At 44.2% G+C, this 26,860-nt stretch overlaps 1 protein-coding gene across 1 annotated transcript in view; it reads right to left on the bottom strand.

Annotated features, from left to right (window-relative positions):
• TCP1 (t-complex 1) overlaps nucleotides 1–26,860 on the bottom strand; it is a 1,162,065-nt gene that overhangs the window by 969,628 nt on the left and 165,577 nt on the right. The window contains exon 3 of the mRNA XM_044075988.1: nucleotides 16,023–16,132. Within this exon, the coding sequence (XP_043931923.1) occupies nucleotides 16,023–16,132 (110 nt within the window). The remainder of the gene's footprint in view (nucleotides 1–16,022; nucleotides 16,133–26,860) is intronic.

The following is a 26,860-nucleotide window of genomic DNA, read 5'->3' as shown; positions in this document are numbered from 1 at the left end:
GCGGTGAACAAGGAGATCCCCGGAATGTGTGTTGCCATTAGAAAGCAGTCAGATGAAACTGCCCATTGCCATACTCAAGTGCTTCTCAACAAAGAGGGTATTATCTGGTTCCCCCTTGTTTGCTGATGTAACAGACTACAGACATGTCTGCTTGAACTGCAATCATTCCCGAAGGGAGAACATACTGAAATGCCTGCAACGCTAAGAGCACTTCCCCTCATCTCTAGAGCACCGATATGCAAATTGGCCACTAGCGGAGACCAAGAGCCTTGGACGGTCTTTCCCAGATATTACCCCCCCAATGACGGAAGCATCCGTGGTCACTATAGCTTGGGGTGGCGGAAGGGTAAAGGGTTGGCCCAACAAACTTTTTCCGATTGTATCCACCAATTCAGGTCTTCTTTGCATCGATCGGTTAATTCAATGGGGACCACTGGGAGGCTAAAAGCCACTGAAGGATTCACATGTTGACATCTGGCCAGAGGAACTAAAGTGATGGAGGCCGCCACCGACCCTAAAGCCTGTAAAATTAGCTTTGCTGACACTTTCTTTTCCAAATGATCTTGCTGACTTGTGATCTGATCCTTTGGAGCCTTTCTAGAGGAAGGGAGGCAATGCCAGTGAGCGCGTTTAGAGCAATTCCGATGAATTCTAGCTCTTGGGACAACTCTAAATGGGACTTTTTGTAATTTATCAATATTACTAATGTGGAACAAAGATGTACAGTATAATCCCTTGCCTTCAGAAGTTGACCCCTGATGGGAGTGGTAAGGACCCATCATCTAAATATGGAAAGACTGAAACCTAGCAGTCTGAGGTGGGCTGTTACCACTGCCATGGATTTGGTGAACACCCTGGGAGCTGTGGTGAGGCCTAAGGGCAGGGCACTGAACTGGTAGAGAATGGCCCCCAGCCAGAAGTGCAGGAATCTCCTGGACCGTTTGTCCATTTTTATATGGTAATACGCATCCTGGAGATCTATGCAGCACATCCAACTGTCTTTTTCCAAGAACAGAAGTATAGACTGAATCTAGACCATCTGGAATTTGGTTTGTTGAACCGATTTGTTCATCTGGCTGAGATCCAAAATCTGTCTCCAGTCCCGTTTTCCCTGGCACTAAAAAGAATCTTGAATAAATTCTGGATTCTATCTGGTCTGGTGGGACTGTTTGGATGACTCTCTTGTTGAGCAGTTTTTGGATTGCTAAAACCACCACCTCGCTGTGACTGGGTGGAATGTCTGGGATTTTCCTTGGACTTTTTGGATTTTCTAAAAAAGGGAATCTTGTAGCCTCTGATAATTCTTTGCACCCATCTGCCCAATGTTACTGTCAGCCAGGCAGATTGGTGCAGGAATAATCGACCCCTGACTGCGTCCAAAGGAAGGCAATCGGGCCTCCTTTCTGGGGCGCTAATAGGAGTTTCCAGTGAAAGAGTCCCTGGAAAGTACAGTTTTGTACCTACCATAAATGTAGATGTCCGAACAGGATTGCATCTGCAGTCCTTACAAATGGGTTGTCCTGTCGTCAGGCAGCCCTTCGGTCGGCCGGATTCCAAAGTCTGGGTCTGGCCTCGGCTGGTGTCGCACTTCACCCGACGTCATAGCTGCAGTTCTTCGGGTATAAAGGCATCAGCCGACGCCATTTTCCTCAGTATTTCTTGCCCCAGATGCCAGTTGCCCTCTTGGATAGCTAAATTTTGGATAAATGCCAATGTTTCCAAATAGTAGAAGGCAAACACAAAAAATAATCATGTATGTACATATATACAAACAAATACACCATAAGAGATCCCCCCCCAGCTAGCTATTAGGTGGGCAAATACCCTAGGAATACCACAGAGGGGAAGGAGGGCGGGTAATCCTGACTGCAGATGCAATCCTGTTCGGACATCTACATTTATGGTAGGTACAAAACTGTACTATGTCCTTCAAGGATGCATCTGCAGTCCTTACAAATGGGTAGAATACCATAGCCAAACTAGGGGAGGAGGAAGAAGAAATTATGGTGTAGTTAGGATCCCTTGCAAAACAGCAGTGGCAAACCCTGCTCGGGATCTAGAGTATAAAGGTAAGTTATAATGCTTGGCAAATGTATACACGGAGGTCCAAGTAGCAGCCTCTATAATGTCCTTGGTAGCCACTCCTCGTAAGAAAGCTGTGGTAGTGGCTGTAGCCCTTGTAGAATGAGGCCTTATGTTCTGTGGAATTTGTTTTCCATGGTAGGAGTAACAGAATCTAACGCAATTTCCTATCCACTTGGAGATTGTCTGTTTGGAAATTGCTTTTCCTTCCATTCCTGTTGCATATGCTACCAGAAGCTGGTCAGTTTTTCTATTGCCCTTGGTTCTGTCCAGGTAGTAGCGCAACTGTCTATGTGCATCCAAAGTATGCAGCAGTCTTTCCCCCCTGTTCTGTGGATTGGGGAAGAAGGTAGGTAGGTGGATTGCCTGGTTTAAAGACACTCTGGATACCACCTTAGGCATAAATGTAGGATTAGTTCTCATGGACACTATCTTGATGGAAGATTAGGAAGGGTTGTACTGCCATTAAAGCCTGTAGCTCAGAAACCCTTCTTGCTGAGGTAACTGCCAGCAGGAAAGCAGTTTTCCAGGACAGGTGCTGAAGATATGCTGTTGCTGCTGGTTCGAAAGGAGGGAGTGCGGGCCTCAAGGATAATGTCTTTAACCCTTTGGGATAAATCTGGGTTAGTTGCTCTTATGTAATGTTCCAGGCAGTCAGTTGCAGAGTTTTCAGGTTTGGATGCAGGATGTTGTAGTCGCTCTGAGTTAACATCAAAGGAATCGGGGTAGTGTCCACATTTTCCCCCGAGACATGCTCCTCAGTAATGGGTACCAATGTTGCCTTGGCCAATCTGGAGCTATCAGGATGATCCTTGGACGTTCCTCTTTGATTTTCAATAGCACCTTGTGCATCAAAGGAAGAGGTGGGAATGCATATGCTGTCAGGCCTTTCCAACTGAAGGATAGAGAGTCCACCTTCCAAGCAAGTGGGTGGTACGTCCTTGTGCAGAATTTCTTGAGCTGGTGATTGAGTGGGGATGCGAATAGGTCTATTTGTGGCATTCCCCATTTCTTTGTGATGACCTTGAAGATGTCCGGGTGTAGCATCCATTCGTGAGCATCCGAGGTAGTTCTGCTTAATATGTCTGCTAGGGTGTTTTCTTTTCCCGGTACAAAAATTGCTTGTAACTGAATGTTGTAACTGAGAGCCATATTCCATAGGTCCAGTGCCATCCGGCATAGAGGGTATGAATGAGTGCCTCCCTGTTTGTTGATGTACCACATGACTGTGGTGTTGTCTGTCCTTATCAACTGGCCTTCTTGGAGGAATGGTCTGAAATTCTGGATTGCTAGTTTTACTGCCAGCATTTCTTTTTGATTTATGTGCAGGTGCAGCTGATCTAGAGTACATAAGCCTTGTATGCACTTGTCCAGCATGTGGGCCCCCCAACCGAGGTCTGAGGCGTCCGTTGTGATGGTTTGGCTTGGTTGAATGCTGTGGAAGGGCAAACCTGGGTTTGACTGGCATGCCTGAGCCCACCATAGGAACTCTTGTTTCAGGCATGGAATTAGTGGTATTTCGGTTTCTAAGCTGTGCCTGTGTTGAGACCATAAATTCTTTAGGTACCACTGTAGCTTTCTCATATGCAGTCTGGCATGGGGGACCAGGATTATGCAGGATGCCATGAAGCCCAAGGCCTGCAGTACTTTCCTTGCTGTTAGTTTGTTCTGCTTTGTTAATGCCAAGAAGTAGAGAGGAAGTTGTTCTTGTTTTTCTGCAGTTAGGAATGCCATCTGTTTTACTGTGTCCAATTCTGCACCTAAGAAGGTTATTCTTTGGGATGGTATCAGTCTTGACTTTTTTATATTGACTGTGTATCCCAGGGCTTGTAGTAAGCAAATGACTCTTTGTAAGTCTTCGGTTAGCTTGTTTTTGTTGTCCGCTTGTATCAGGCAGTCGTCCAGGTATGGATATATTTGGATTCCCTGAAGCCTGCAGTGAGCGATTACTGATGCCAGGCATTTCGTGAACACTCTGGGCGCAGTAGATAAGCCAAAGGGCAATGCTGAGAATTGATAATGCTCTGATCCTGCAAGAAATCCGAGGTATCTTCTGCAATTTGGTCGTATGGGGACGTGCAGGTATGCCTCATTGAGATCTAGAGTTACCAGACAATACTCCTTGCCCAGCATGGGAAGAAGTTGCTGTAGGGTCAGCATTTTGAATTTTGGAACAATGATGAATGTGTTTAAAGCGGACAGGTCGAGAATAGGCCTCCAATTTTTCTCTTTTCTTGGTACCAGGAATAGTCTGGAGTAAAATCCCTTGCCTTGTTCCATACATGGTACCCTTTCCACAGCTCTCATCTTTGCTAATTGAGCTATTTGTTTTAGAGCTTCTGTCTTTTGATTTGGTGGTAGGTTTGGCATTCCTCTTTTTCCTGGTAAAGTGTGGAAATGAAACCTGCAGCCTTGGTCTATAGTTTGCAAAATCCACTTGTCTCTTGTGATATAGTGCCAGTTTTTTGAAAATAAGGCTAACTTTCCGCCTAAGGGTGCTGCTATTTGTTCCCTGGTAGGCGGTGCCAGAGCCAAGTCACTGTGATTGTCCTGTTGCAGTGGTAGTAGTTGTGTCTGTGCCTCGTTGGTTGTTACCTTGCCATTGGCGTCCCCTGTAGGCACCTCCTCTGGATTGATTTCTGCCTCTTGAACGCCTATTCCTGCCTCTCTGAGTTTTAGAGGAGTCTGGAAAGGACCAATTTTTGGAAGGCCAGTTCCTGCTAAACCTTGGAGGCTGAACCTGTAAGAAATCTTTTACTGTTTGTACAGATTTTGCTTTCTCTTCCATTTTCTTCAGTACCTGTTGAGCAGGAGAACCAAATAAACTGACCTTATCCATAGGGGCATCTAATACTTTTGCTTTAACATGATCCGGCAAGACCTGTTCTTTCAACCATGCATGCCTTCTTATAACTGTGCCAGTCATGGCTGATCTAAAGGAAGCCTCCAGTGCATCATAGCCACATTTTAAGGAATGGTTACTAACCTGCTGAATGTTATGCACCATTTCTAGAACATATTTCTTATCTAAAGAATCATCAGAGGACAGTTTCTTAGTTAACTGATCAAGCATAAACTCCTGGTATTGGATCATATGAAACTGACAGTTCAATGCCCTAGCTGAGAGAGTAGCAGAGGTGTATACTTTTTTGCCCCATCTCTCTAAGGACCTGGATTCCCTTTCAGAAGGGAGAGGATTTTTAACTGAGGTCGAGGCTACTGCCTTAGGCCCCTGGGAGATAGTCTCGGGATCTGCAAAAGGAGCCTTGTATAAATGGTGATGAGTGTCCGGGACCCTGTAGAACCTATCGGGCTTAGCAGGGGCTGGAGGTAAAGTATCAGGAGCAGTGCAAGCATCATTAAATGCATCATCCACAACAGGAAGAACTGGAGGAATAGCTAAAGGCCTATGTTGTGGTAAATGCAAAAAGGTCCTAAGCCTTTTCCTTGAATCTGAGAAATCTTGTCCCTGCCACTGGAATTGCTCTCTCATGGCATGTAACCAAAGGAAAATTCCTCTGGTGGAGAGGCAGAAGGAATCGATTCCTCAGCATCAGAATCTTCATAAGTAGAAAAAGGAGCCTCTGGATGGTCTGTATTGTCTGTATCATCAGAAGAATCATCTGAGGACACTGGCTCAGGGGGCTCTGCTCTAGGTCTCTTTTCTGGAGGTTGAGAGGCCCTGTCTGGGTGAGATTGGGATCCCCTTATTAAAGAGATGAGATCCTCTGCCAGAGTAAGCATTTGGGAACTGGAACTGGGCCTGTGAGAGGGGGGTTTAACAGGCACAGACTTAGAAGTTTTGGCTGCTTTAGCCCTGGCAAAGGCCTTAGTAGACATGGCTGCAGGCGGCCTAGCAGCACCACGTGCAGGGGTAGAAACATCCAAAGGGATGGTGTCCGATAATTCTTGTGAAACCACAGTAGCAGGTAGAACTTCAGAGGCCGATTCAACCAGGGTAGAAGGGGCCTCGGTAGTAGTCATGGATTCGGCTGAAGATAGAACCGTTTGCTCGGTTTCGGCCGAAACCGAGACACTCGCGGTTTGCTTAACCGTGGTTTCGCGAAACCGCGGACCGCGAGTGTCGGTCCTTTCTTGCGTTCTTAACAACTTGAGAAGTCGGAGGATCCGACGGCATTATGTACGCAAAATCTGAGCCGAAAAACTGTTCAGCAAACTCCGACCGACGTTTAAGCGTCCGTCGGTTGAAAGAAGCACAGGCTAGACAAGCTGCTACGTCGTGGTCTGGGCCTAAACAAGGTAAGCAGTAAGAGTGGAAATCTTTATGAGGTATTTGTTTCCCACAAGTTAAACAGTTATTTACTTTTTCTGACATCGGCTGAGGCAAGAAAGAGTCCCCAACGGGGTACTTAGCTTTTTAGAAGTCTTTGAAGTAGTATTCGGTAGTAGTAATCTCTGGATCTGACCGACCGGCACTTGAACAGCTTCTGCTTCAGGCGCCACGCAGCAAGAAAGACTGAGGAAAATGGCGTCGGCTGATGCCTTTATACCCGAAGAACTGCAGCTATGACGTCGGGTGAAGTGCGACACCAGCCGAGGCCAGACCCAGACTTTGGAATCCGGCCGACCGAAGGGCTGCCTGACGACAGGACAACCCATTTGTAAGGACTGCAGATGCATCCTTGAAGGACATCCCCAGTTCTGCAGGCTATTTTTGCCTCTGGAACTACGTCTTCCATTACTACTTCCTCCTCTGCCCCGGAGGAAGTCATTGCGGCTCCAATCCTGGAAAGGTCCTTGGGTCTTTTTACACCATAGCCTCCCACTTCTTTGGTTCCTGGAATAGGGCCATTGAGGAGAGAAGTGTACGCCTACGGCAGAAAGGGTCTTTCCGTTTCTCGCACATCTGGCCAACACAGACTTTTGTGCCCTCTGTCCTAGGGAAGAGACTGAAGGAAGCTCAGGTCGAGAGGACTGGTGCAACAAGGAAGGCAGAGACTGTTTGCCCATGGACAAGGCTCTCTCCATGGCCTGGAAGGCAGGCCCACCTGTAGAGGGATGGGAGCCTGGAGCCAAACTAACTCCTTCAGAACTGTGGTCCCACCCTGCTCCGAGGAGGCAGATTCTGAAGCCAGGGTCGAACTTACATATGCGAAAGCACAGAGGGTTATGGAAGGCTGCAAAAGCATCAAAGTCTAACCCAGCCCCTCGGAACGGGCAACAAAGCTTCGACCCTGGGAGATCTCAGGATCTGACACACCAGAGGAACTCAGGGTAACTATCAGTGTTGGAGTAGGAGCTCTGACCTGCACCAAAACAGTTGAAGCCGGAAAGGTAGGCACCAGGGGCTCCAAAAGCTCAACTGGAGTCACAGAAACTAACAAAGGTGTGAAAGAAGATAAGGTTCAAGAGCTAACCTGGCTTGGAACCATGAAAGGAGGAAGTCCCCTCGCCATAAGGAGCTGATCCACCAGTCTCATATCAGATTCTGGACTCAGACTCTTGGGGATCAAACAGGGGATTGTGATGGAGATCTTGGTAGACGTCTCTCCAAAAAGGGGCTAGATAGACAGCCCGCAAATAGATCAATAGTAGGCAAGTATCTGGATTATGGGACATAATTGATTGAAGCAGTCTTCGGTTCCATGGATTTAGAACAGAACAAAGCTTTTTTTTTTTTTTTTTTTTTTGAGAACAGAAAAGGAAGTAGATACCAGCAATGGTATGTAAGATTACCCGAAGGTAAAAAGGGAAAGGATACCAACAATGGTACTTGAGAAACTACCAAAGGTAGAAATGGGGGAAAAAAGGCACACAAGATATACAGAGTATCTAAAGAGGAGCGGGTAGGATATACAAGAATTTACAAGAAAAAAAGATACAAGACTTACAGTGAGCTATTGCTCTAGAGTTCATATAGAACACGTCTGGCACTTCTAAGTGGCAAATGAGATCAGAAGTGATTTGGTCAGGAGCACTGTGGGTACAGCTTAACTCAAGAGATCTGGAAGACGCAAGCTGAAATAACGGCAGAGTCTGTTCCGAGGCTCAAGGATCAAGGGTCAAGGATTACGTGAAGATTGACATCAGATCTGCTATTATGGAGCTTAAGAAAATTTTGGGAGAAATAATCGACTTTCAGTGGAAAATATTACTTGTAGGTGGGGACTTTGATTTTCAACACTGAGGATGTATTAGGAGGGCCAAGAAGGGAAAAATATAACAAAAGGGGGTAAATTTCTGAAGAAGTTTATGAAAATATTTGGAAAAGATGCGACATTAGTAGCAGGAACTCAGAGAGTTTTCAAATTATTCCCCAAAGTACAATAACTGGGCTAGACTACACAGAAATTATGTTTCATAGGAACATGTGCATAAAACGGAACGTGTATAAAACTGAAAGCTTCAACACACATCCAATAATTATTTCAGATCATGCACCAAAACCAGCAAATAAAAATGCAAGGTAATGAAGTAAAAATGAGGCATTGACACTTCCCCACCTGCCTGTTAAAAAGAGAGGGATTTACAGAATGGGTAGCACAGAGGACTTGTTAATAAAAAAATATTCAATAATTGTTAGGCAAGATAAAATTTTCTTCAGAAGTTACAGCTAGGGAATGGGATAAAATAAAGTGGAATTTAAAAAGGGTAGAAAAAAGAAAAGATATGGTCAAGTAGTAATAATTATTTAGAGAGGCTAACAAAGGTTAAAGCATTGCAGAACAAGAGGAATCTCAAACAAGACGAGATGCAACTGCAGAAATCTAAATAGAAAATAAGTGAGTATCTGGACAATATGTAGGAGTTTAGAAAGATTGCTGATAAGCAACTGTTTTTTTTTTTTTTTTTTTTTTTTGATAACCCTAGAGCACAAAAAACTTTTACCACAACTTAAGCAACAGAACATAGAATACTGCCAAACCTAGGGACCCTATATATCAAGAAAAACAGCCAGAGTTCTTGTGGTATTAAGCGATTTCAAACTTTTTATGAAAACACAAACGCAGACGAATGAGAATATCAAGAAAAAGCACAAATGGAAATCTTTATGGGAGACTTGGTATGCTAAGTTTACAGGTAGATGAGGCTCAACAATTAAGATAGGTTGAGAAGAAATAAAAAATAGTGGTGTATAATCAATCTGCAAGAAAGTCTCCAGGAATAGATGGTATTCCCTGTTGACGTTTGGAAGATGGGAGGGAAACCTGGAAGGCTTTGTTTAACAGCATTTTAAAAAGGGGAAGCAACAATGTCCTGGAAGAAAGCTGTGAAGGCTGTAATAGCCAACAAAGTACAGTTTTGTACCTACCATAAATGTAGATGTCCGAACTGGATAGCATCTGCAGTCATAACAACTGGGTTGTCCTGTCGTCAGGCAGCCCTTCAGTCGGCCGGATTCCAAAGTCCGGGTCCGGCTTCGGCTGATGTCGCACTTCACCCGACGTCATCTCTGTTGGTCTTCGGGTATAAAAGCATCAGCCGACGCCATTTTCCTCAGTGTTTCTTGCCCCAGATGCCAGTAGCCCTCTTGAAGGCTAAAATTTGGATAGATGCCAATGTTTCCAAAAAGATAGAGGTAAACACAAAAATAAACATGTATGTACATATATACAAACAAATACACCATAAAAGACTCCCCCCCCACCAGCTAGCTATTAGGAGGGTAAACACCCTAGGAGTACCACAGAGGGGAAGGAGGGAGGGTAATCCTGACTGCAGATGCCATCCAGTTCGGACATCTACATTTATGGTAGGTACAAAACTGTACTATGTCCTTCATGGATGCATCTGCAGTCATAACAACTGGGTAGAATACCATAGCCAACTAGGGGAGGAGGATAAAAGTAGATTATGGTGTGTTTAGGATCCCTTGCAGTACAGCAGTGGCAAACCCTGCTCGGGATCTGGAATAGAGGCAAATTATAATGCTTGGCAAATGTATGCACGGAGGTCCAAGTAGCCGCCTCAATAATGTCTTTGGTTGCCACTCCTCGTAAGAAGGCTGTGGTAGTGGCTGTTGCCCTTGTAGAATGAGGTCTTATGTTCTGTGGAATTGGTTTTCCATGGAAGGAGTAACAGAATCGTATGCAATTTCCTATCCATTTGGAGATTGTCTGTTTGGAAATAGCTTTTCCTTCCCTTCCTGTTGCATAGGCTACAAAAAGTTGGTCAGTCTTTCTGCTATTTTTGTTCTGTCCAAGTAGTAGCGTAGCTGTCTATGTATATCCAAGGTATGCAGTATTCTTTCCCTCTGTTTTGTGGGTTGGGAAAGAAGGTAGGTAGGTGGATTGCCTGGTTTAAAGACACTCTGGATACCACCTTAGGCATAAATGTAGGATTAGTCCTCATGGACACTCTATCTTGGTGGAAGATTAGGGAGGGTTGCACTGCCATTAAGGCCTGTAGTTCTGAAACCCTCCTTGCTGAAGTAATTGCCAGTAGGAAAGCAGTTTTCCATGACAGGTGTTGTAGGTCTGCTGTTGCTGCTGGTTCAAAGGGTGATAGTGTCAACTTTTCTAGCACAAAGTTTAAGTCCCAAGCTGGTAATGGTGGTTTCCTTGGAGGTTTTACATTCTTGATTCCTCTGAGGAACTGCCTGAGCAAAGGGTGCGAAAAAACAGGTGGATCAAAGCTGTATTCTGCTGAAATAGCTGATGCATGTATCTTGATGGAGGAGTAGGACAGGCCTGAATGAAGAAGTTCGGCCAGATACTCCAGAATGTTAGGCATATCTATGTTTGACACATCTTTTCCTCTTTCCGTACTCCAAATGACAAACCTTTTCCATTTTCCAGCATAGGTCTGCGTGCTTCAAGAATAATGTCTTTAACTCTTTGGGAAAGTTCTGGATTAGCTGCTGCTATGTGATGTTCCATGCAGTCAGTTGCAACGTTTTTAGGTTTGGATGTATGATGCTGTAGCTGTTCTGAGTTAACATCAAAGGCATCAGGGGTATTGGCCACATATTGTTCCGAGACATGCTCCTCAGCAGTGGGTACCAGTGTTGTCTTGGCCAGTTTGGAGCTATCAGGATTATCCTTGGACGTTCTTCCTTGATTTTTAGTAGTACTTTGTGTATCAAGGGAAGAGGTGGGAATGCATATGCTGTTAGGCCTTTCCAGCTGAAGGAGAGCGAATCCACTTTCCATGCTAGTGGGTGGAATGTCCTTGTGCAGAACTTTTGAGCTGGTGATTGAGAGGTGATGCGAATAGATCTATCTGAGGCATTCCCCATTTCTTTGAGATGGTCTTGAAGATGTCCGGTGCAGCTTCCATTCGTGGGCATCCGATGTGGTTCTGCTTAATATGTCTGCTAGAGTATTTTCTTTTCCGGTACAAATATTGCCTGTAACTGGATGTTGTAGCTGAGTGCCAGGGTCCACAGCTCCAAAGTCATTCTGCATAGGGGTATGAATGAGTGCCTCCCTGTTTGTTGATGTACCACATGACTGTGGTGTTGTCTGTCCTTATCATCAACTGGCCCTCTTGGAGAAATGGTTTGAACTTTTGGATTGCCAGCTTTACTGCCAGCATTTCTTTTAGGTTGATGTGCAGGTGAAGTTGATCCTGTGTCCACAATCCTTGCACGCATTTGTCCAGCATGTGGGCCCCCCATCCTAGGTCTGAAGCGCCTGTTGTGATGGTCTGGCTTGCTTGACATCTGCGAAAGGGTAGGCCTGGGTTTGACTGACATGCCTGAGCCCACCATAGGAACTCCTGCTTTAAGCATGGAATTAGTGGGATTTCTGTTTCTAGGCTGTGTCTGTGTTGGGACCATAAATTCTTTAGGTACCACTGTAGTTTTCTCATATGTAGTCTGGCAAATGGGACCAAGATTATGCATGATGCCATGAAGCCCAAGGCCTGCAGTACTTTTCTTGCTGTTAACTTGTTCAGTTTTGTTAGTGCCAAGAAGTAAAGAGGGAGTTCTTTTTGTTTTTCTGTAGTCAGGAATGCCATTTGTTTTACAGTGTCCAATTTCGCGCCCAAGAATGTCCTTGTTTGGGATGGTATCAGCCTTGACTTTTGTAAATTGACTGTGTATCCCAGTGCTTGTAGCAAGTAAATGACCCTTTGTAAATCTGTTGTCAGCTTGCTTATGTTGTCCCCTTGTAGCAGGCAGTCGTCCAGGTATGGGTAAATTTGAATTCCCTGTAGTCTGCAATGGGCGATTACTGATGCCAGGCATTTTGTGAATACTCCGGGCGCAGTAGATAAGCCAAAGGGCAATGCTGAGAATTGATAGTGCTCTGATCCTGCAAGAAATCTGAGGTATCTTCTGCAGATTGGTCGAATGGGGACGTGCAGGTATGCCTCCTTGAGATCTAGAGTTACCAGCCAAGACTCCTTGCCCAGCATGGGAAGAAGTTGCTGTAGGGTCAGCATTTTGAATTTTGGGACAATGATGTATGTATTTAAGGTGGACAGGTCGAGAATTGGTCTCCAACTTTTTCCTTTCTTGGAACTAGGAATAGTCTGGAGTAGAACCCCTTTCCTTGCTCTGCTGTTGGCACTCTTTCCACAGCTCTCATGTTTGCTAACTCCATTATCTGTTGTAGTGCCTCTGTTTTTTGATTTGGAGGTAGATTTGGCATTTCTCCTTTGACTGGTAAAGTGTGGAAGTGAAACCTGTAACCTTGATCTATGGTTTGTAAAATCCACTTGTCTTTTGTTATGTAGTGCCAGTTCTTTGAAAATAAGGTTAACTTTCCGCCTAGAGGAGCTGCTATTTGTTCCCTGGTAGGCGGATTTAGGTTAAGTCACTGTGGTTGTGCTGATGTAGTGGCAGTGGTTGTGTCTGTGCCTCTGTTGTTACCTTGCCACTGTCGCCCTCTGTAGGCACCTCCTCTGGATTGGTTTCTGCCTCTGGAACATCTATTCCTGCCCCTTTGAAATTTTGTGGAGTCAGGAAAGGACCAATTTTGGCAGGCCAGTTCCTGCTAAACCTTGGGGTTGAACCTGCAAGAAATCTTTAACCGTTTGAACAGATTTTGCCTTTTCTTCCATTTTCTTCATAACCTGCTGGGCAGGTGTACCAAACAAACTTGTCTTATCCATAGGAGCATCTAGCAACTTAGCTTTAACATGATCCGGTAAAGCTTGCTCCTTTAGCCATGCATGCCTTCTTATCACTGTGCCAGTCATGGCTGATCTAAATGAAGCCTCCAGTGCATCATAGCCACATTTTAAGGAATGGTTGCTAACCTGTTGTATGTTATTTACCATTTCTAATACATATTTCTTATCAAGAGATTAATCAGTGGTTAGTTTTTAGTTAACTGATCAAGCATAAACTTTTGGTATTGTATCATGTGAAACTGACAGTTTAAAGCTCTAGCTGAGAGAGTAGCTGAAGTGTAGACCTTTTTACCCCATCTGTCTAATGACCTTGCTTCCCTTTCAGAAGGAATAGGGTTTTTAGCTATGGTCGCTACTGCCTTGGGACCCTGGGATATAGTTTCGGGTCTGCAAGTGGGGCCTTGTAAAGGTGGTGATGAGTATCTGGCACCCTGTAAAATCTGTCTGGTTTGGCAGGGGCTGGGGTAAAGAATCTGGAGCGGAGCAGACATCATTGAAAGCATCATCCACCACAGAGAGAACAGGAGGAATAGCTAAGGGTCTGTGCTGTGGGAGGTGCAGAAAGGTCCTAAGTCTTTTTCTGGAGTCTGAAAAATCCTGTTGCTGCCATTGGAACTGCTCTCGCATGGCATGTAAGGTTTCCCCAAAGGAGAATTCTTCTGGAGGGGAAGCAGCTGGAATGGATTCTTCAGCATCAGAATCTTCAAAATTGGAGAAAGGAGCCTCTGGCTGGTCAGTTATGTCTGATTCGTCAGCAGAATCAGAGGACACTGGCTCAGGGGGCTCTGCCCTAGGTCTCTTCTCTGGGGGCTGAGAGGCCCTGTCTGGGTGAGATTGAGATCCTCTAATTAATGAAATTAAATCTTCTGCCAAAGTAAGCATTTGAGAACTAGAAGAGGGCCTGGTTGTGGGGGGTTTAACAGGCACTGTCTTAGTAGTCTTGGCTGCTTTAGCCCTGGCGAAGGCCTTAATGGACATGGTTGCTGGAGGCCTAGCAGCACCACGTGCTGGGGTAGAGACATCCAAGGGAATGGTGTCTGATAAGTCAGTGGCAACCACCGTAGTGGATAAAATTTCTGAGGCCGATTCAAGAGTGGTAGCAGGGCCCTCAGTTGTACAGATAGGTTCAGCTGTACTTTGATCAGTTTTCTCGGTTTCGCCGAAACCGAGACACTCGCGTTTGCTTAACCATGGTTTCGGCCGAAACCGCGGACCGCGAGTGTCGGTCTTTATCTTTGCGTTTTGGCAGATTGGGTAGTCGGAGGATCCAACGGCATAATGTACGCAAAATCAGAACCGAAAAACTGTTCTGCAAACTCCGACCGACGCCTAAGCGTTCGTCGGTTGAAAGAAGCACAGGCCGAACAGGCTGCTACGTCGTGGGCTGGGCCTAAACAAGGCAGACAATAAGAGTGGAAATCTTTATGAGGTATTTGTTTCCCACAGGTTAAACAATTATTAACTTTTTCTGACATCGGCTGAGGCAAGAAAGAGTCCCCAACGGGGTACTTAGCTTTAGAAGTCTTCGAAGTAGTATTCGGTAGAAGTAATCTCTGGATCCGACCGACCGGCACTTGCAAACAGCTTCTGCTTCGGGCGCCACGCGGCAAGAAAGACTGGGGAAAATGGCGTCGGCTGATGCTTTTATACCCGAAGACCAACAGAGATGACGTCGGGTGAAGTGCGACATCAGCCGAAGCCGGACCCGGACTTTGGAATCCGGCCGACTGAAGGGCTGCCTGACGACAGGACAACCCAGTTGTTATGACTGCAGATGCATCCATGAAGGACATCAGTACAGAAACACCACACCCAGCCTCATACAGGCCCACTACGATTTTAAACAATGACATAACGAGAATTCAGAGAGAAGCGCAATGTAAGGAAATATTGCTACTGTTGGTGGGTCTTATTGCAAATGCAGAGGCTCTATGCAATAAACGCATAAACTGTGTGCATCTGAAAGAGGAATTTTTGTTGCCACATTTAGAACACTTCTTTAAACCAGCAGTCCCTTTATAAGACATGCTGACAACTTTGACAACCACCAATGATAGGTCAACAAACAGTAATGAAAGGCCAAAAAACAGCAACAATCAAGAAAGTCCACAGTAATAGAAAAAAGTATTTTTTAATTTGGAGAAAAGGGAAGAGAAGAAATATCAACAATGTAGAAGGAAGGAAGAGAGTTACTAACAATAGTAACCAAGACCATCAGGCAGGTAATGAGGTGGGCAGAGAAAAAAGTGGTATTAAGTACAGAAAGAACAACTACTAAAAGATAAAGGGCAAGGGAGAAAAAGGTAAAGTTATAACATTTTAGAAGATAACGTTTTATACCCTTATCGTAACTCAAGCTCGAGAACCAAGAAGCAAGTCTTTTGCTTGAAGTGCCAACGAGATCTGTGGTAATTGGGGTTGGTGTACTGTGGGTAAGGGAAAAGCTTGAGAGGTTGCCACGAGCTTTAGCAATGGTCAAGTCAGATGCAAGGGATGGGATCCAAACCTACAAATTGAAAATATAATGAAAACTGAGTGATAAATGTTTAAAAATAGCATTTCAAACAAAGTTCAAATAAGCAACAAATTAATTTACAAAAAATATATATACACCAAGGAGTAATAAAAGTTTAGATGAAACAGTATTCCTGGTGACTAGTGGGGAAGCAGATTAACCTAAGGAACTAAATTGGATTTACACATTATGATGACAGAAGGGTAAGTGAGGAGGTACAAAATGAAAGTAGGAGAGATTAAAGAGAAATGGGGGAAAAGCTGAAAATAAAGGAGGAAAAAGGAGGAAAAATGCAGAAAAGCTAGAAATTAAAAAGGATGCATGAAAAAAGAGCCAACTTGCAGTGCAGTAATTTAAGTACATTTACGTATTATTACTTTACATGGAGAACAAGTTTGTTGTAGTTTACTCCAGAGATGAGAAGGTGCAAAGCCAAGCACTCATCAGGTGCTGCTTTAGTTGCAATTTGAAGGACATTAAATCGCCTCATACCTTCAGAGGTAACCAAATAAATATTACACAACAGTTGTAATATGGTGGTCGCCCACAGTGTCAAATTTAGTTATGGCAAGTTGTAATTTGTCCCAAAGGGTTGTGGTTTGTGACTTGAGAATAGGTTAGCGTTACAATTCAGTCCAATTAGACAGCTTAAGTGCTAATAAATGGTTACATAAGTTTGTTTACAGTACACTTTGCAACTTCACTGTAGCGCTGTTCTAATTTAAACAGAAAAACTTTATGCCACAGGTACAGTACGACTGCATCATAACCACAATGCCATTATTTAATAAAAACGGAGATTCTCCGTTGCTTTTTTTAAAGCTGTCTCTCTATGTTAAACTCCTTTAACATACCGAGACACTTTGTAAAAAGCAACTGAGATCTTGCTTTCTCCGTTGCTTCCACCCACAACTCTGATGTACTGCGTAAGCATACGCAGTCCATCAGAACTGCCACAGAATACCAGACAGCTGCGGAAGGGCAGCAAGGAGGCATTATACAATGCCATTATTTAATAAAAGCTTCACCCTCATGACCAAACCACAAACAACCGTGGGTGAATCCAGCATTACCCACACCCAGGCGTGGGTTTTATTGCTATAATATACTCTGACAAAAGCGCTTAACCTATTTTTTATTAAAGACATTCATGGATTTCTTCAGAACAAGACCAAATCCATGAACAGTTATTTAAATAACAAACCATGACATCATTACTTCAATTAATTGCTTAGCCATTTTTAAAGCAATATCGACCCAGCATACTTAAGTCCACTTCTATGCTGAAAGTACCACTGCCAGTAAAATATTACAATACACAACTACCCAAGCAGTATTTAAACTGTAATTTTTTTTTTAGTTTCAATATACTGTTTATACTTAAATTTCCAGGGCTCAATGAAACTGTGTAAGCAGCTGTAGCCAACTGCCATTTAAGTTCCAATGCCTGTAGTTTCAATTTCCATGCCCCACCCCTCAAATCCAAATTTATTGAGTCAGCTACCCAGAATTCGGAAAAATGCTCTGGCTTTTCACCAACATGTTTTCCCAATCCACTTGTTCCACTTCTTTTACTGATGTCATACATGTTCTCATAAATCCATTCTTTTACTTTCCTTTCAGTTTTTTCTATACAAAAAGCCCGCACATACAGTGGATATAAAAGGTGTATGCACCCCTGTTAAAATGCCAGGTTTTTGTGATCTAAAAAAATGAGACCACAATAAATCATTTCAAAACGTTTCCCACCTTTAATGTGACTTATAACCTGTACAATTCAATTGAAAAACAAATCTTTTAGGGAAAAAATATAAAAAACGTACAATAAGCTGGTTGCATAAGTGTGCACACCCTTAAACCAACACTTTGTTGAAGCACCTTTTGATTTAATTACAGCATTCAGTCTTCTTGAGTAGGAGTCTATCAGCATGGCACATCTTGACTTGGCAATATTTGCCCACTCTTCCTTGCAAAAGTGCTCCAAATCTGTCAGATTGAGAGCCCATCTCTTGTGCACAACCTTCTTCAGGTCACCCCACAGATTTTCTATTGGATTTCGGTCTGGACTCTGGCTGGGCCATTCCAAAATTTTCATCAGGTGAAGCCATTCATTTGTTGATTTGGATGCATGCTTGGGATCACTGTCATGTTGAAAAGTGAAATTCCTCTTCATCTTCAGCTTTCTAGCAGACGCCTGAAGGTTTTGGGCCAAAAATGGCTGGTATTTGGAACTGTTCATAATTCCCTCCACCTTGACTAAAGCCCCAGTTACAGCTAAAGAAATGCAACCCCAAAGCATGATACTGCCACCACCATGCTTCACCATGAGGATGGCGTTCTTTCAGTGATGCGAAGTGTTGTTTTTGCACCAAACGTACCTTTTGGAATTGTGGCCAAAAAGTTCAACCTTGGTCTCATCAGACCATCACGCATTTTCCCACATGCTTTTGGGAGACTTGATGTACTGTTTTCCAAATTTTAGCCTGGCCTGGATGTTTTTCCGTGTAAGAAAAGGCCTCCGTCTTGCAACCCTACCCCACAGGCTCATAGGCTGGTACTAGGCTATTGGCCCTAGGGCCTATACAAGCCTAGCCATAACAATTCCCTGGCTATTTCTTCCCACAATATTTACTTCCCTGGACCCCTGTCTAGCAGAGCTACTAACGTGATCCCCGGGGTGAATTTCCTATCGCCCATCCAATCGTCAAGGTTCCTTTTGAAGAGGGCCAAAGAGGCGCTCTGCTTGACATGTATGGGCAGTCTATTCCAGAGTCAGGGGAGTCTCTGGGTCAGAAACCTATCACTCCAACATGTTTTGTTCATTGTGATGACAAGCTTTAGATCCCTGGAGCACGTGGCTCTGAGGGATTGGGATTTCTTTAAGTGTAGCATGTCCAACAGCTCTGGGTTTGACAAGGCCTTGTATGTTAAGCAGAGATTGCCTCAAGAGTATAGCGGAGTACTTTTAGACGTCCGCATAGGGCATCTGCTTTAGACCTGTGATTCTTTTAGTGAGGTATTTCTGCAGCTTTTCCAGTTGTTGCAGATGTCTTGAGAGGTACATACCAAACGGGGCATTGTATTCTATAATGGGTCTAATGAGGGATGAGTACAGTGGGACAATGACCTCCTTTTCTCTGTATGAAAAGCCCTTAGTGATGAGGTGTGCCACATAGAAGTATTTCCTGACTGTTGTGGCGATGTGGTTATTGAAGGTGAGACCATTGTCCACCTGTGTCCTTAAGTCTCTCATCACACTTTCGGTGTTTAGTGTACTGCCACCTATGTGGTAATTCACGGGTACATTTTTTTCCCAAAGGAGATAACTATACATTTCTTGGCATTGAGCTTGAGCCCATGGCTCTGGCACCAAGCATCTGTTTCTGTAAGGCCTTTTGTTGAATATCCACATCATTTGGGGATTCAATAATGGCTCCCAGTTTGCAGTCATCTGCAAACTTTGTTAGCCAGAGTCCCTTAGTATTGGCCTGTACTTCAGAGAAGTAGATGCCAAACAACAGCGGTCCCAGGACTGAACCCCGAGGTACTCCACTTGTCACCTGTCTGGTGCTGGATTTGGAGTCGGCTACTTTTATAGTGTGGGTTCCATCAGTAAGCCAGTTGGCAACCCATTGAGTGGCATAGGGATTATTGCCCAGCTTAGTACGTTCATCTATGATTCCAGAGTGGGGGATGGAGTTGAAGGCTTTGACGAGGTCCAGTTAGGCTGTGTTGACCGCCTTTACCCTCGTCCACAGCACTGGAGACCAATTCGAAGAAGTCAATCAGGTTCAGGAAACAAGATCGGTCCTTAACGAACCCAAACTAGGTGGGGTCCAGTGTTTGAAGGTTGCCAATGTCTGTTTATAAGTTCCATGATAATACGTTCCATGGCCTTGCAAATCAGGCTCGTAAGACTGATGGGGTGGTAGTTCCCAGGATCCAAGGTGGATCCCCCCCTTGTGGAGTGGGATTGCACCACTAAGTGGGCACGAAGCCTGAGGTGAGACTATGATTAAACACAACACTTAGGTGAGGTGCCAGTTCATTTTGTAGTTCATGTAGTACACAGCCCGGGATGTTGTATGGTCCCCATGGATGCTGTATTCTTAGCTTTGGAGAGTGCTGTTTTTACCTGTGTGGCCATTATTACCGGAATTTGGCAATCTTTTGGTATTGAGATGGGCCCTTTACGGGATGAAAGGGGGGGTGAAGATGGCACTGAATCGATCTGCCAGGATATTGGCAATATCCTTGGGATCAGAATATTTAATACCAATCTCTTGTACCTTAGGGCAGATCTGAGCATTGCCATTTAGATTCTTGACATAGCTATAGAATGTCTTGCTGTTGTCTTTGGAATCTTTGGCAATTTTATATTCGTAACTAGCTTTGGAGGATTTTGAGGGATCTCCGCTTTTTACTGAGGCTGGTAAGGGAATTTTTTGCAACCTGGGATTTTCCTCTTTTCTGCAACAGTTTCTTCCTTTTGTTGTAAAGTTTCTTTATGGCAAGAGACCACCAGACTGGCTTCCTTTTTTGGAGGAGAGCGTCTTGGTTCTATTTGGGATGGTATGATTCATGCACGAGTGGATGTGCTCGTACAGTGCCTTAGTGTAGGATTCAGCAGTTGAACTTTCAGTTCCCGTATGCATGGGTGTCATGAAGTTTGTCACTTCTGACTTCAGTAGCATGAAGTTGGCTTTGGCGACTTTTTTTTATGGAGGTTTCCTTACTGGGGGGTGGGGGAGGGATATGAATGTCAAGGGTGATTAGTTTATGGTCAGACCTGATCAACGAGGGGGTGACCACAGGTGTGGAGCATGGATTTCCCATGCTGGCAATGACCAAGTCTAGGATTTTGGAGCCCCTGGTGGGACTATGGATTAGTTGATCCAGGGCACTGTAATTTATGAATTCCAAGAACCGTTGGGCAAGGGTGTCGGTACACGAGTTTTCCCAGTTAATGGCAGGGTAGTTGAAATCACCAAGTATTAGGGCGTTTGGTTGCATCTTAATATTTTCCAGTATGTTTATAAAGGTGTAGTGAGAATCTTTGGGCATGGTGGGGGATCTGTAGCAAGCTACAATTTGGATTGCAGTTTTACCTAGTGTTAGTTGCACCTGGAGAATTTCAGACTCCCTGTGTTGGGCAACTAACCTGGTAGTGTGAATATCGACACTCCTCCACCTTTAGCGTTTCGGTCCTGGACTGGTGGCCGAAAAGTGTGGTTAAGAGTTGTAGGCTAGTATTGCAGGGGTGCTTTCTGGAGCCTTGAACCAGGTCTCAGTTACTGCATAGATATCGATGTTCTCCATTTTTAGGAGTGCCGCGAGAGTGCGCATTTTGAGGTTTAGACTTGTAGCATTACTTTCAGATTTTGCATGCTTGTACCGGTTATGGTGGTGGTTTTGTCCTTTGAACTTTGCCTAAAAAATACACTAGGGGTGGCAAGAGCCTTAGCCAGTAATCTGAATCCCAGGAGCGACAGGTGCAGACCATCTCTGGCAAAGTATTGTGGTCTGTCAAGCAAGTCATCCTAGGCAGACAGATACTGGATCCCTTTTGAATGACACCAGAAGCTTAGCCAATTGTTGAAGTTGATCATTTTGTCCTTATACTGTGGGGTATCATTCTGAGTGAAGGCAGGATGCTACTCAGGGCTATGGGTCATATCTGCCTGGGCCACATGATCCGAGAGCTCTTCCATGGCTCTCTTCATGTAGTCCAGGGAGGTACACCTCAATTCACTCTAACATGGACATATGGAGAATACAGGAGATTGGTGTCACATGTAGCACACAACCAGCATTTGCCAGAAATTCCTGCAGCTCCTTCAGTGTTGCTGTAGGTCTCTTGGTAGCCTCCCTGACCGTTTTTTGTCTAGTCTTTTCATCAATTTTGGAAGGACGTTCAGTTCTTTGTAACGTTACTGTTCCACATTTTCTCCACTTTTTGATGACCATCTTCACTGTGTTCCATGGTATATCCAATGCTGTGGAAATTTTTTAGTACCCTTCTCCCGACTGATACCTTTCAATAATGAAAATCCCCTTGATGTTTTGTAAGCTCTCTGCGAACTATGGCTTTTGCTGTAGCAGGCAACTGAGTAAATGTCAGGAAAATCCTACTAGGACAGCTGAACTTTATCTGGGATTAATCAGAGTCTCTCTCTTAAATGATGGCAGGTGTGTATCCAAGAAGACTGAATGCTGAATTAAATCAAAAGGTGCTTCAACACAGTATTAAGTTTACGGGTGTGCACACGTATGCAACCAGCTTATTGTAAGGTTTTTTTTATATTTTTTTCCCCTAACAGATTTGTTTGTTTTTCAATTGAATTGTCCAGGTTACAGGTCACATTAAAGGTAGGAAAAGTTTTGAAATGATTTATTGTGGTCTCATTGTTTTATATCACAAAAACCTGGCGTTTTAACAGGTGTATACACACATTTTACATCCACTATACTTGACATTCTGCAACATAAATCACTCTTTCAGAAGTACAACTGTTGTAAGCATTTTGTTCATCCACTCTTTCTTTCAGATAAATATCTCCTTCCAAGTTGTGTCTACAATGTACACATGGCACCACATCTATAGGTGCCCTTACTCAATCCTCTATTATATCCCATTTTCTTTGAATTGTTAAATTTTAACATACCTTTAAAATTTCACTCATACATTTTTTTGGTTATTTCCCGAAAAATTGTTCCATCTCTTCATCCACTCTACAAATATTCCAATTCTGATATAAAATGTTCCTAACTTGTTGCCTATCAGCATTATACATACAAAATAAGAGCTCTGCCCCTTTTCCACTATGACAACTCTGAGCATCTTGCATACATCCAAGAAGTGGTCTTAAACTGCCCTTTTCACCAACTCACAGGTGTATCCTCTGGATAGAAACGCATTTTTTAATATTATTAAATTTCAGCTACTTCTTTATTGTAATGCTTGCACAATCTCCCCATTACTGTGCCTTTCAGAACAGAGACCCTCAGCCATAAGTGTATCACACCCAGCAATGAGATATGCAACTATTTCCAGTTGTGTTTTACAGAGTCTGCATATGTTAGACTCTCGCACTTTTTCAATAGAATTTCTAAGCAATGTATAAGCAAGCCCACTATCCTGAGTAGCAAACAGTCACTAGAGCCATCAATGAAGGCAAAGCAGTTCATACAGCCTACCTGGATCTGGCAAAAGCCTTCGACACAATACCCCACTCAGGCATCATAGACCAGCTCAACAGCTTAAATGTAAACCAGTTTGCCACAAGATAGGTTGCAAACAGGCTAAAGGACAGAACCCACAAAGTCAGAATAGCTGGAGCTATGTCAGACTCTAAGCCAGTCACAAGTGGAGTCCCACAGGGCTCTGTCTTGGGACCCCTCTTGTTCGGGATTTATTTCCCAGACGTGCAGGCAAACATAGGGGGGTTGTGGCTGACAAAGTTCGCAGATGACTGCAAACTAGGCGCCATAGTCGATACACCAGCTGACACATGCATCCTTCAGAAGGGCCTCACAGAAACAGACTGGTGCCAGAGTCATGGCCTTAAACTAAATGCCAAAAAATGTATAGTCATCCCCTTTGGAAAAAACAAAGTACCCACAAATTACCACATAGGTGGTAATCCATTAAGTACTGAAAAAGTAATCAGAGACCTGGGGACCCAAGTTGACAGTGACCTCTCATTTGACACCCACGTCGCCAAAGTGGTTAGAAAGACCTTCTACCTTGCCTACCTTATCATGAAGGGATTCACATCCAGATCAAAGGATGTCATTGTACCCTTATATTCCTCCCTTATCAGGCCTATGATGGAGTACAATGCCCCATTTGGTATGTACCTCTCCCGGCACCTGCAGCAGCTGGAGAGACCCCAAAAGTACCTTACCAAGAGGATCAAGGGTCTTCAGCATATGTCATATGCTGCCAGACTAAAAATGCTTCAGCTCTATTCAGTAGCATACCGCCTGCTCAGAGGTGATCTGTGCCTGACGTACAAGGCCATGTCCAATTCTCTATTCAGTAGCATACCGCCTGCTCAGAGGTGATCTGTGCCTGACGTACAAGGCCATGTCCAATTCGGAATTAATGGACATGCTCCACCTCAAAAAATCCAAATCCATCAGAGCCACGAGAGCTAAAGATCTAAACCTCAGCACAAATATGAATAGGACATGCTGGAGGGACAGATTCATAACCCAGAGACTTCCCGCACTCTGGAACAGGATACCAGTCCATGTTAGGCAGAGCCCCTCACTGACTCTCTTCAAGAGAAATCTGGACGAATGGATGGGTGATCGTAGGTTTACCCTGGGGGTCATCTCTGTGTCAATGCTAGATAGAGGCACAGTAAAGTAAATTTAATTTAATTTGAACACTTTTGTATCATTACATGGGGTGGCGAAAGCCATATACACTTTGGCTAGGCTTATAAATGCCCTAGGGCAGATAGCCTAGTACTATACTATGAAACTATGATGTATTTTTTTTTTTTTTTTTTTTTTTTTTACATTTTTACAGACCATCACTTAATTATGGGATACCTACAGGCAGAATAAAATTACCTCAAGATGCCAGACCCCATATGGTCACACAAATTATGTATAAAAATATTTAAAAACCTGTAAATATTCCCAGAGTGGTGTTACAATGTAGGAAACACCAAACCATGATGAAATACACATGTTTGAGTCTGTGGGTGCAGTTCACCTTTGAGTTTTTAGTAGGGAGATCACCGGTCAATAATGCAGAAAGTACAGTTATGTACACTTACCATAAATGTAGATGTTTGAGTGTATTCACTGTTGCAGTCCTTACAAAATGGGTTATCAGGATCCCGGTAGCCCACAGTTGGCCAGAATACCAAAGTCCTTGGTATATGACGTCAGCTGCCTTCGGTTCAAGCCTGACATCAGTACGTCGGGTACAAAGGAAAGCAGCAGAAGTCATTTCCTCAGTTTTCTTTGCCTTGAAGCCCCCAAAAAAGGTTAGACCAGGAAAAGAAAAATCCAGTCTGTGCCCTAGGGGAAAAAAAGGGGGGGGTGGAAGGGGGGAACCAGGACTGAAACAGTGAATTCACTCGAACATCTACTTTTATGGCAACTGTACTATGTTCATAGTGTTTCACTGTTGCAGTCCTTACAAAATGGGTCGATTCCCAAAGCCCAGGAAAAAAAAAAAAAAAAAAAAAACAAAAGGGAGGAGGAACACCCACTGATTAAGAGTTGGTAAGGATGCCCTGCAACACTGCAGTGGCGAAACCAGTCCTGGACTTGGAAAACAAGGATAAATTGTAATGTTTAGTGAATGTTTGGACAGAAGTCCAGGTAGCTGCTTCCAGGATGTCCTTAGTAGGTACACCTCTTTAAAAAGCTGCTGAGGTATAGGTAGCTCTAGTAGAATGGGTCCTAATACTCTGAGGAGGAACCTTGCCATGCTGTAAGTAACAAAAGTGAATACAATGAGCAATCCACTTAGAAATAGTCTGTTTAGAAACAGCTTTGCCCCGAGCTCCAGGAGCGAAACTGACCAACAACTGATCTGACTTTTGAAAAGGTTTAGTCCTGTCCAAGTAAAATCTAAGTGGTCTATGCACATCCAGGGAATGCAGTAACCTTTCTCCTCTATTCTGAGGATTAGGAAAGAAGGTAGGCAGGTGGATAGACTGGTTAAGAGAGTCAGGCTAGAAACCACCTTGGGCATAAGCGAGGGATTAGTTCGAAAAGAAACCCAATCCACATGGAAGGTGATGGCTCTACTGCCATTAAGGCCTGCAGCTCAGACACTCTTCTAGCTGAAGTAACGGCCAAGAGAAAGGCAGTTTTCCAGGAGAGAAACTTCAAATCTCCTGAGGCAGCTGGTTCAAAGGTTCAAAGTGAGGCAGAGTAAGTTTCTCAAGTACAAAATTAAGATCCCAAGCAGGAGTAGGTGCTCTTCTGGGAGGCTTTAAATTGCTAGCTCCCCTGAGAAACTGTTTCATCAAGGGATGAGAGAAAATGGGTTGCTCAAAGGAACAATGAGCAGAAATAGCTGAAGCATGAATCTTGACAGAAGAAAAGGAAAGTCAAGTCCACCATTAAGCAAGCCTGCCAGATAGTCAAGAATAAGAGGAAGAGTAGGTTGAGAAGGGTCTTCCCCTCTAGTCTGCATCCAAATGGAGAATCCTTTCCACTTATCTGCGTAAGATTTCCTAGTGCTAGGCCTCCTGGCCTCATGAAGGACCTCAACTACCTGTTGGGAAAGGTTTAAATTATGAGCCAGGCTGCCAAATGCAAAGTCTAAAGATGAGGATGCAGGATTTTCCCCACTCCTGGACCAAGAGATCTGGTATCAGGGGAAGATGCCGAGACTGGGAGTGACTGCGAAGCAGTGGATACCAATGTTGCCTGGGCCAGTCTGGAGCTATGAGGATAGCCCTTGGTTTTTCGTCCCTTACCTTTAACTGCACTCTGGGAAGAAGAGGCAGAGGAGGGAATGCATAGATCGAAAGCTGTGTCCGGAGGAAGGACAGAGCATCCACTTCCCAAATTTTGTCGTGATGATTCCTGGTGCAAGTTGGAAGAAGGTGGTTGGTTGGAGATGAGAAGAGATCCACCTGGGGAGTGCCTCAACGCTGAATGATTCGACAGAAGATTGTCTTGTTTAGTTGCCACTCGTGAGGATCCAGGACCTGTCTGCTCAACTGGTCTGCCAAGGTGTTGAGCCTTCCTGGAAGAAACTGAGCTATCAGATGAATGCCCATGGAAGCTGCTATGGACCAATGTATCATGCTTTGTCTGCAGAGGGGTAAGAGTGAGTCCCTCCCTGCTTGCTGATGTACCACATGATTGTGGTGTTGTCTGTCCTGACTAGAAGAGTACCAGGAGAGAGAAGATGCTTGAAAGCCACCAATGCCTGCTGGACAGGCAACAATTCCTTCAGATTTATGTGCAAATGAACCTGTTGATAGTTCCAAGTCCCCTGAATGCATCTGCTCCCTAGATGCACTCCCCAAGCGTAGTCTGAGGCATCTGTGGTGAGAGTCTGGCTGGGAGGAGGTAGACACAAAGGCAGGCCTTTGTTCTGTGCACAGGTAGTTTCCCACCAAAGGAACTCGTCTGCAGGCAGGGAATCAGAGGAAGAATCAATTCTAAATCCTGAGAGTGTGTTGGCACCAAAGGTTTTTGAGGCGCCATTGAATTTTCCTCATATGCAGTCTTGCA

Source organism: Protopterus annectens, chromosome 1.part0, assembly GCF_019279795.1.
Source record: "Protopterus annectens isolate FY-2018-M chromosome 1.part0, PAN1.0, whole genome shotgun sequence".
Taxonomy (NCBI): Eukaryota; Metazoa; Chordata; order Ceratodontiformes; family Protopteridae; genus Protopterus; species Protopterus annectens.
This window is presented reverse-complemented; position numbering and strand designations above follow the sequence as displayed.